The 11,280-nt window shown below is 34.5% G+C and overlaps 1 protein-coding gene across 2 annotated transcripts in view; it reads right to left on the bottom strand.

Moving 5' to 3' along the window:
• Positions 1 to 10,720, bottom strand: part of ufm1 (ubiquitin-fold modifier 1) — a 20,743-nt gene extending 10,023 nt beyond the window's left edge. Inside the window, exons 1-4 of one of the 2 annotated variants that reach the window (XM_016240567.1) lie at positions 10,709 to 10,720; positions 4,969 to 4,972; positions 3,966 to 4,022; positions 398 to 455 (exon numbers count right to left, since the gene is read on the bottom strand). In XM_016240567.1, the coding sequence (XP_016096053.1) occupies positions 398 to 455; positions 3,966 to 4,022; positions 4,969 to 4,970 (117 nt within the window). In that variant the 5' untranslated portion in view covers positions 4,971 to 4,972; positions 10,709 to 10,720. Of the gene's footprint in view, positions 1 to 397; positions 456 to 3,965; positions 4,023 to 4,122; positions 4,291 to 4,968; positions 4,973 to 10,708 lie in introns of those variants that run through there. The other variant, XM_016240566.1, reaches the window with a different exon arrangement.
• Positions 10,721 to 11,280: the final 560 nt, after the last annotated feature.

Genomic DNA, 11,280 nt, shown 5'->3' with positions numbered 1-11,280 from the left:
TCCTGTTCTGATTTTTACAAGAGAGGCTGTGGACACAGAGATAAGACTGAGTGTGTTTCAAATGAGAATAAACCATTACCTAATCAAAAAAGACTACACTATTATTGCTCTAGGATACAATTGAACTAAAGTTCACATCATGATCTATGCTATGATCCAAGCCAATTTAATAAATGATTGCACAGAATTGCGCAAATCTGACAGAGTCAGTAATGCTCCAACCATTGTAGAGAATTATTGTCATCATATATATATTTTTAAACTATTGTCAGTCAGAAGCACAATGGCAAATGCACAGTGCTACATTTAAGCAGATCTCTCAAAAATACATTTTCACGTGAGGTTGCAATAAGACTATGAACATTAATTAAAAACAAAAAAAGATGAATCAACTCACCTCTTCTGCTGCAAATTTCAAAACTGCCGTGAATGGTGTGCTCTCAGGTACACTTAATCTGAAATACAATTATGCCAATGAATCTTGGTGCAAGAGTAAACACACACACACACACACACAAATATTGAGAACTACCCTGTGTAGAAAACATTAGTGAATGTGTGTCCAGAAACAAAGCACAAATAATCTTACTGCCTAATTCTGTTTTAAACCAGAGCACATTAAGAAATATTATGCTTTTTCAAATGATTCTCTGGTCATCTTAACCAGCCACCCAGCCACTCCAAAGATATTTGCTAAAACTTGGCATGTGAAAAACCATCCACAATGGCTGGCAACCATCAGCACTGCAGGACTGCAGGTGTGAGCAGGGAAATCAGCCTGTTTGAATGGCCCTTGACAGACCACTCTCACCCAAACAGCACGTGTGTCTGCCCATCCATCAGACACAGTATGACATCCATAGATTACCACTGACCATAGCACTACTATAGTGCTTGCAACCGATATAGCAGACACATGAAGAACCCTTTTTTTTCATGCACTGGTCAATTTTGCGGTTTTTGGCTATTTTTCTTCTTCATGCTTGTGTCATGTCATGCTTCTTTCAGACTAGGGGAAGAAAATACAGTTTTAATAGTTTATTTTCCAACAGTTTATCTATTTGCATCTGTAGATCTGTAGGTCTCTTTAAAGACTGTTTCCTCAAAATGATGCATATACAGCGGGTAAAATAAGTATTGAACACATCACCATTTTTCTCAGTAAATATATTTCTAAAGGGGCTGCTGACATGAAATTTTCACCAGATGTCGGTAACAACCAAACTAATCCATACATACAAAGAAAACAACACAACTAAGTTCAGAAATTAAGTTATGTGTAATAAAATGGAATGACCCAGGGAAAAAGTATTGAACACGCTTACTGAAATGCATTTAATACTTCGTACAAAAGCCTTTGTTGGTAATGACAGCTTCAAGACGCCTCCTGTATGGAGAAACTTACAGAACTACAGAACTTACAGAAACGTTGCATGCATTGCTCAGGTGTGATTTTGGCCCATTGTTCCACACAAACAGTCTTTAAATCTTGAAGGTTCCGTGGGCCTCTTCTATGTACTCTACTCTTTAGTTCTTTCCATAGATTTTCTATTGGATTCAAGTCAGGTGATTGGCTGGGCCATTCTAGCAGCTTTACTTTCTTTCTCTGAAACCAAACGTGACCCTGGACAACAAAACCAGCCATAAGTGTCAAATTTTCAAAATTGAGATTTATACATCATCTGAAAGCTGAATAAACAAGCTTTCCATTGATGTATGGTTTGTTAGGATAGGACAATATTTGGCCGAAATAAATCAGAGGGTGCAAAAAAAAAAATACTGAGAAAATCGCCTTTAAAGTTGTCCGAATTAAGTCCTTAGCAATGCATATTACCATCAAAAACTAAGTTTTAATATATTTACGGTAGGAAATTTACAAAATATCTTAATGGAACATGATCTTTACGTAATATCCTAATGATTTTTTTGCTTAAAAGAAAAAGAGATAATTTTGACCCATACAATGTATTTTTGCCTATTGCTACAAATATACCTGTGCTACTTATGACTGCTTTTGTGGTCCAGGGTCACAAATGAGTTTCCTTGGCTGTGTGTTTGGGATCATTGTCTCGCTGGAATGTCCACCCTCATTTCATCTTCATCATCCTGGTAGATGGCAGCAGATTTTTATCAAGAATGTCTCGGTACATTTTTCCATTCATCCTTCCTTCAATTATATTAATTTTGCCAGTGCTACAGCATGATGTTTTGGGGTGATGTGCAGTGCCATTTGACCTCCAAACATGATGTGTATTATGGCATCCAAAGAGTACAATTTTTGTCTCATCTGACCAGACTATATTCACCAAGTATTTCACAGGCTTGTCTAAATGATGTGCAGCAAACTTTAAACGAGTTTCAACATGCTTTTTCTTCAGCAATAGAGCCTTGTGCAGTAAGCGTGCATACAGGCCACGGCGGTTGAGTGCATTACTTATTGTACTTATTATTTTCTTTGAAACAATTGTACATGATAATTCCAGGTCTTTCTGAAGCTCTCCACAAGTGATCCTTGGCTCTTGGACAACTCTTCTGATAATTATTTTCAGTCCTCTGTCAGAAATCTTGTGAGGAGCACCTGGTCGTGGCCGGTTTATGGTGAAAAGATGTCCTTTCCACTTCCTGATTATGGCCACAACAGTGCTCACTGGAACATTCAGAAGTATAGAAATCCTTCTGTAACCAATGCCATCTGTATGTTTTGCAACAATAAGGTTGTGAAGGTCTTGAGAGATCTTTGCTTTTACCTATCATGAAATGTTTCTTGTCAAGTCAAGTCACCTTTATTTATATAGCGCTTTTAACAATACAGATTGTGTCAAAGCTACTGAACAGCATTAATTAGGAAAATAGTGTCAATAATGCAAAATGCCAATAGTAAACACTCATTTTCAGTTAAAGGCAGTTCATCATTGAATTCAGTGACGTCATCATCCAGCTCAGTTCAGTTTAATAGTATCTTTGCAATCATGTCAACGATATCGCTGGAAATGAAGTGTCCCCAACTAAGCAAGCCAGAGGCGACAGCGGCAAGGAACCAAAACTCCATCGGTGACAGAATGGAGAAAAAACCTTGGGAGAAACCAGGCTCAGTCGGGGGGGCCAGTTCTCCTCTGACCAGACGAAACCAGCAGTTCGATTTCAGGCTGCAGCAAAGTCACATTGTGCAGAGGACTCATCTGGTTCCTGTGGTCTTGTCCCGGTCTTGTGTGACACGTTGGTCATGAAACACATTTTTATAGGCCATCAGTTGGGACTGAACCAACTAATATTAATTTCCACTGACAAGGGGCAGGATTGCTTTCTAATTACTGATTGATTTCAGCTGGTGTCTTGGCTTGTCATGCCTTTTTGCACATCCCTTTCTTCATGTGTTCAATACTTTTTCCCTGTGTCTACTTTATTTCACAGAACTTAATTTCTGAACTTATTTGTATTGTTTTCTTTGTATGTATGGATTAGTTTGGTTGTTACCGACATCTGGTGAAAATGTCATGTCAACATCACCTTTAGAAAATATATTTACTGAGAAAAATGGTGATGTGTTCAATACTTATTTTACCCACTGTATCTGAATATTTAATCCGAACATTTAAAAAAAACTTGTAATACAAAACAAATGTCTTTATGTACTATAATTAATCAACATGGGAAGTATGATGATATCCAGAAGTTAAAATGTTTAATCTATTTTATCTATGTTGACAGTTGTGATAAAACTAAATATTAATACTAGAGTGCCAGTTTAATTTCCCAGTCAGGCCGTTATTTGATCAATTACTCACTTAAAAAAAAAACAAGTATAAATAACGAAGAGAAAAAAATATTTAGCTATTCAAACTAAAGAGCTAGGGCACATAATAAAACACGCTCCTATCAGAATGAATAAAACCAATCAAATCAGGGCTACTGCATCCGTTAACACATGAATATTAATGTTATGTGTTGAATTATGTGTCACTCACACTTTATATGGTAACCGAGGGTCCGACGTCAGCGTGATTTTAAACGTTACTTTCGACCTAATGCAGAAACAGACACATATTCACGGAGTTTATTTATAGAGACTTTACTTTATATCGCTAAGATAAAGTGTTGTTTTATGATAAAAGGTTTACTTGCATTTTTCTGGTCAGTCTGACAGCACCGCACACTGTTTACACGGACCCGCTGTAACACGTCATCTGCTCGATGGACCTCTCTTTCCCGTCTTTTGTTATTTTCCCCTTTTTTAATCTTCTAATATTATACTTAATCGATTGGATCATATTTATGTATTTTAGAGAATTAAAAAAAATATGATGAGCAGATCAAACAGAAAGTGTTGCGGCTTGTACATTTCAGTCAGGCAAGTTTCAAGCTGACTTGAATCGGGTATTACCGTAAAGTGTGTTCTTAATGCACCCACACTTTTAAGAGCATGTAAATTGAAGGGAAACAGTAATGCATTTTTTATATACAGCGGCACGAAAGTTATTTTGACACATTAGCCATACTTAAAATGTGCAAATACTTATTCCATTGCTGTAAAAACTAAGAAGTGGTATGCTATCTGCAGACAAATTATGCAGAACCTTTACTCTATCATAACTTAATATGATGGCCTTTAACGTCTAGTCTAAATGTCATAATGGATAGGAAATCAGTTCCTTTTATCATTTGAAATGGACCAAACCTATTTTTGTGAAAAGTTTTGAGTTTAAAGTGTGCTTGTGTTAGATTATTTCTTTACATTAAATTATTCCCACAAAGAGGAAACACAATTTTCTTCTTCTTCAATGAATGGTCAGATTTTGAGTTGGAGACAAACCTTTAGAAAACCTTTAGAAAATATAGTCAACACCATTTTATTGTTAAAGCTATTTTATTTTCTGCCCATTTTAAGGGACATGATAGGCTATTTTGGACATTGGACATTTGATGCGATTAAAACTTGATTACAAATTTTCAGATAATAATTTATCAAACATTTCTAATAAGTCTCATGTCAAAATCAGTGTTGTTTGATCCTGTAATCTGTGCTTTAGAAAACAAATATGGAATTTAGAATACTTTTTAAAGCCATATTTAAATTTAATTAAATTAGGTCTATGAACCCTGTTTTAAAATAATTATCATTGTACTTTGTCCTTCAGAAATGTTCAACATCATGTATAAATAAAGAGGTACTGGAATAGAAGCACAAAGCAATAACTCTAAACATCTGAATTCATTTTGTTCACACCAGTAGTCAGCCACAGCTTTTTTTTCTTTACCCATTGCTGTATATGATATGAAAGTTAATTCACAGTCACTCTGAGAGGCTTAGTATTGTATTTCACTCTTTTTTTATTTGGAAAAAACTGCATTATTTATTGGCAGAAGTTCAGAGGACTCAGTAAGGGCGTTAATTTTGTGTGTGTGTGTGTGTGTTTTATATCTCCAGTGCAGACAGCTGAACCAATGAGCCACAGGTTCAAAATAAGCTAGAAACCCAGGATCAGTGAAGCAACACAGATGGAAATAGGCCTGCGTGTAATACTCACATAATTTTTCATATGCAAAAAGCCCACTTAGGCCCAATTAGGAATCGGGGGAGGACTGGTGTTGGAACAATTGATTAATCATATTTTAAATACACATTTGCCATAATCTGTTTGGCCCAGAGGTCTATTTTCTGGCTGGTCTCAGAGTGCAGCTTATAGCGCCAGCGGCTGCTGGATTTAATGAGGGCTGGAAGCTAACTTGAGTCTCATGAGTCATCCTCATAAAGCCAACCCTTCTTGCTGGCACCATAGGGCACACTGCCAGCAGCTTCCCTAGAGGGACATGTGGGTGTTGAAGAAAACAGACTTCTCAGTGTGACTTGAAACCCAAATTCTCCAGACGCAGACAGTTTTGCAGGAGTCCATTACGCTTTTGTCACAGGCTTATTCAAGCCACTTAGATAAAGTGGAAAAGTTGTTCCTCTGAATACAAACCAGAGAATAGCTGCTCTGCATCATTATTGACACTGAATAAAGTTGTTTTGTATCAAAACTTAGAGGTTAGAGACCTCTAAGAATCTGCAAATCTTTTATCTCCAAATCGTGCCCAGAGGCAGGAGCCATGGCACCTTCAAAACACAAACATTCAATTATGCATAATAAGTCTTCAGTAATTAATATTACAGACATGTAAACCAAAAGACCTTTGGACAAAAGCCTGTTCCTTTCTTTGACAAACATCTCCTGAAGGAATTTCCTGACTCTGTCGTCTAAATCTTAATCATGTCCCGTGCTGAAGCTCGTAGTGAGTCATTTGTGGCGACAAGCAGCTGTGCGGTTCCCGTGGTGATGAGGATGAGATACAAAAATCATCGCTCATACTGTCAGATGAACTTTTTTGTGCTACAGACAATCTAAGGAATAATTTAGCTGTGACAACTGAAGGCAGAAAATAGATGTGGTGAACACTTTAAACAATGCAGGATGTTGCAGGATGTTCTGGGGTGCGTTTCCCAAAAGCATCGTTAGCTAACTGTGGTCGTTATTCCATTGAACTCTATTAGTAACGACGGAACTTGCGACCATAGTTGGGAAACGCACCAAAGATCTGTTAAATGAGATGCAAACAGCTACTTGTTTATTGGATTTTAATTTACATTTTTAAAAGAAACGTGTAAAGTTAGTTACTGTTAGCAATGTATAATATAATAATAATGTTTAATAAAAATGGATAATATTTAGTAATGTATCTGTTGATGTGTTGTATTTTAACAAATTATTAGTGCAGATAATGCCATATTTATTGATTGGTTAATTACAAAATAAGATGCAACAATATGATTCTACAAAAAGGATTTGTACTGACTTGTGTCAGTCATCACGGATTAAAAATAACAATATATAATATAATAATATAAAATAGCATTATATATAAAACATTATATTACAAGAATATTTATATTAATTACAAAATGATATTATTATTTAAATATAATAATTACAAAATGATAATCTAATCTTATTATCTAATATAATATAATTAGCATTTTTACTTCTGTATAAGAAGACCTCTTTACTTCTACAAAAAGATATTCAACAAGAAATATTATAAATAATACATTTACAAAGACAAGCATTTTTTTCATGGGTCTAAAATGCAATAAGACCAGGAACATGCAATAACAAATTTAAATAAGGACAGTTTTTATTGTAATGTTTAACAGAAAATTTACTGTCTTATATCATCAGGTTCCATACAAAAATTAATGTCTTTATGTGTAAACCCATGTGTAATGTTTTTTTCTTCTTCTTTTTGAATTAGGACAGCCTTAATTTAATGTGTGAAATGATAACACCTTCTTCTCTCCTAGCTTGTCAGAGTATCAGCATTAATTTATTTATAATGAAAGGGAGTATTTTGGAGAATTGAAACAAAGCCAGTTCAGAGTCTCCTTGTTTGCTGTCCGTGGTGCTGAAAACCGAACTGTACAATCTAAAGCAAAAGACCTGAAGAAATTGTGTCAATATTATAAGAGCAATGCAACCTCACAGGACAAACATAGAAAAGCCACTGTACCTAAAGCAGGGACTGTTCAGGTTTGTAGTATTTTTTTCCCCCCAATCATTCAATCGATTTCAATAAGTGAACAAAAGCGAGATATCCAAGCAGTGAAATTTGCAATATGCGTTTTAAAATGAGTCATATTTTTGGAGGATGTGGAATCTTTGTTTGCTTTGTTTCTAAAAATAAAACCTTTCACACCTACACGTTTGGTCCTTCTGTACCATGATTTCATAGCCATTGTATTTGCATTCACTGCAAGATTTTTATAGGCAACCATAGGACTTTATCATAGCCATTTCCTCTTCCGTTGTCTTGAGTGTGACACCTCACCTGTGCTATAAATACCACGCAAAGTCAGTTTGTGGTTTCTCAGAATCTGGATGGCTATTTCAGGCAGAATCGGGTTGTTTTCAGGAGGAAGGAGGATTTGGACAGCTTAGAACATCTGCTGGCTCTTGATAAGGGCAAAGAAGTGTGGCATCCTCAGTGCAGTGGAACAGATGAGCGTTAAGGAGGCTTCGGACTGCCCTCAGGGATATGAGCTCCTAAATATCTCTACTTGCTCTTGTGCACAAAGTTTCTTGTCTGTTATTGACTTGTCTGTTATTATAACAACAAAATACAGTGCTTGTTTGTAATGTTGGAATTCAGTAGTTCAGTTGTAAAACTTAAATAACAATATTAAAACTGAAAACCGAATAATGGAAAATAGTGACCAGGTCAAAACCAACATTTGTCTTTGTCACATCGAAATATTTTCTTACTGTGCAATTCTTAGTTCATTCCGGCGCTACTATCTACTATATAGATGCATTTTGGCTGTATTTGAAAGGTGAACTAGTTATTTCTAAAGGTTAATGTTTCAGTTAAGCCTGGAGGAGAGACAAATGACACAAAAACCGAGCCATTTGAACATTTTCAAATACTTTTTCAGTGACTGTGATTGTTTTTAGTGAGTCATAAACTGATTCAACCGATTTGTTCAAAAAACGATTCGTTCAGGAATGAAACAAGTGAGTGTCTAAATGAATGAATCATCGAATCATTTACTAAGTCAATTCAAACTCACTGATTCATTAAAGAACAAAACACCACTACTGTGAGTTTCACAGACTGTAATAACGCATTGCCACTGTTACATTGTAAATCTATTTATAACAATATACTTCGGTTTTCTTACCTTTTCAGTTAATTACATAAACATTACATTAAACTACATAAAACATGCTACTAAAAACATTTATTTGTTGTCATTAATCCATGATTTAATTTGTATTTAATTGTATCTTAAGAAAATGTAGATTTAAAATTATAAATATAATATTTGTCATGTACTGTACTGTATAAAAACCCCAACGTTTCCGGTAAAACCGAGAGCAATACCAGTGCCAGTCATTTGATAAAATGGGTCTCTTTTGTGGCCTGGCAATTTTCCCCATTTATGATGTTTAGAAATGCTAACAACCGGTACACCCCCTTTGAAAAGAACAGAAGAGTGTGTCATTTAGCCTTAAGCACATCTGAATGTACCTGTCAGGAATCAATTGGAGTGCTTGTGCATCAAAGGAAATAAAAAATTAATGGCAGAAAAGGTCAACATTGTGCTTGCATTGTGTATATTCTAAAACAAAGAACACGTGCAATCGTTTCATAAGATTTAATGCCCTGCTATTACTAATGTTCTATTGTATTTGTTCTGCCACACGTTTTAAGTGCTATTGAAGTACACTCCCTGCGTTAGACCTTCATCATGCAAAATTAACTATAATTGTTGAAAATTAGCCTACTTAAAACAGTCAGGTTAAAATGACTTTATTGGAAGTTCAGTGTAAGTTCCTTATTAAGGTATTCATATGTTGTACTTTCACTCTAATTAAACGGGCACTCGGCTGAACACCTACACTCACTTCACTGAAGGTGCCTGCAAGTGAGTTCCCAATATGTTGCACAGAACATCACATTTTGGTACCAGACTGAAAGGTTGAACAACAAAGGGTACCCAATGCTAATCCAATTTACTTGGTCACTGTGACATTTTGCTGTGCTGCATATTTTGTCAAGGGTCATACTCTGAGCTCTAGACAAAAGCTGTCTTCAGACATTTAGTAAAATAAGGGTAAGATGTGTCAGATAGCCATTTAATCTAGCAAACTGTCCAAAGTTTTTGTCATGTGACAATATATTCAGAAAGTACATTTACATATCCATTTGTGTGTGTGTGTGTGTGTGTGTGAAAACATTTATTTTAAGAACTAAAACTTGAACTAAAATTAAAAGTAAAACTGAAAATATAAAAATAAAATATAATTTAATAAAAATAAATTAATTAATAAATAAATAAAACATACATTTTAGATGGAAAATATAATTGTTAATTGTAACAAAAAAAGATACAAATAAAAAATGAAATAAAAATGAATGAAAGCTAAAAAACAAACCAAAACGAAAACTTTAATAATAAAATTTAAATAAATAAAATGTCATTCAATATTACAAATATAATAAATATTACAAGCTACGAATAAAAAATGCAAAATTAATCAATAATTAGAACTGAAGCTGAAGTTGAAGTATTAAAATGACTAAAACTATAACTGAAATAAAAGTGAATAAAAGCAAGCTAAAACATTAAAGCAAAACAAAAAAGTCCTTAAACTAAAATTAAAAGTAAAACTGAAAATATAAAAATCAAATATAATTTCATAGAAATAAAACCATAAATATACAGTGGGGCAAAAAAGTATTTAGTCAGCCACCAATTGTGCAAGTGAGAGCGATAGAGAGAGATTAAAATTAAAACTGAGAATATAATAAAATCTAAATAAATACAATCTAATTCAAATTGACAATATAGGGTTAACTTTAAAATGACTTTAAAATGAAAACTAAAAATATAATAAAATCTAATTCAAAATGACAAATGAAGAGTTCAGATGCAAAAGCCTCTTAAGTACCATCTGAATTTTTCTTCTAAAATTAGCATTTTCTCAGGCTCCTATGTTTATGTTCAGTTATTTCACTTTAACGCCAATGAAAATAACCTATTCATTGCCATTAAAGTGAAATTACTGAACCTACACACAGGAGTCTGATAAAAATGCAAATTTTAGAAGAAAATTTCAAATGGCACTTAGAGGCTTTAGCATCTGAACGCTTCAAATGTAGGGTTAAATTGAACTTCAGATTTGTATTTCTTTATTTAATATAAAATGATCTAAATGGACAACTTAAGCAAACAGTGGCACATCTTACCCCAGTCTCATCTATTTCTCAGCATAGTCCCTGAGGTGAGGCTGACCCTGATTAACTGTGTGTTGAATGTAAAGTTCTGATTGTGTCAACAGCTCTGAACAGATAAAAGATGGTGCCCCATCATGGCTCTCAGTTTTTTTTCCCGATTAACTTTAATTAATTTTGCTTTTATGCATGGTTAATTATAGATGAAACTATCGTGTTTATCTAGTCTTCTTTCCAAGAATAGCTACATAGCTACAGCAGAAATACAAATGAAAGTGTCAAAGACATTTCTAGAGGAAATGGAAATGTCTTTGGTGGAAGTCACTCTTGCTTCAAATCATGTAGTAGTGCACAAAAAGGAGAAAGATGTCCAGGTGAACAGTTAATTACCATTTTATCTGATTTACTCTGTTCAGGTCCACCAATTCTATTAGATTCAACCATTCTGAACACAATTCAACCTTATCTGGACAAACAGAGGTTGTGCCAATATGTAGGATGCAATTGATTAAA

The sequence above is a fragment of the Sinocyclocheilus grahami genome, unplaced genomic scaffold (genome assembly GCF_001515645.1).
Source record: "Sinocyclocheilus grahami isolate Dianchi unplaced genomic scaffold, SAMN03320097.WGS_v1.1 scaffold593.1, whole genome shotgun sequence".
Taxonomy (NCBI): domain Eukaryota; kingdom Metazoa; phylum Chordata; class Actinopteri; order Cypriniformes; family Cyprinidae; genus Sinocyclocheilus; species Sinocyclocheilus grahami.
This window is presented reverse-complemented; position numbering and strand designations above follow the sequence as displayed.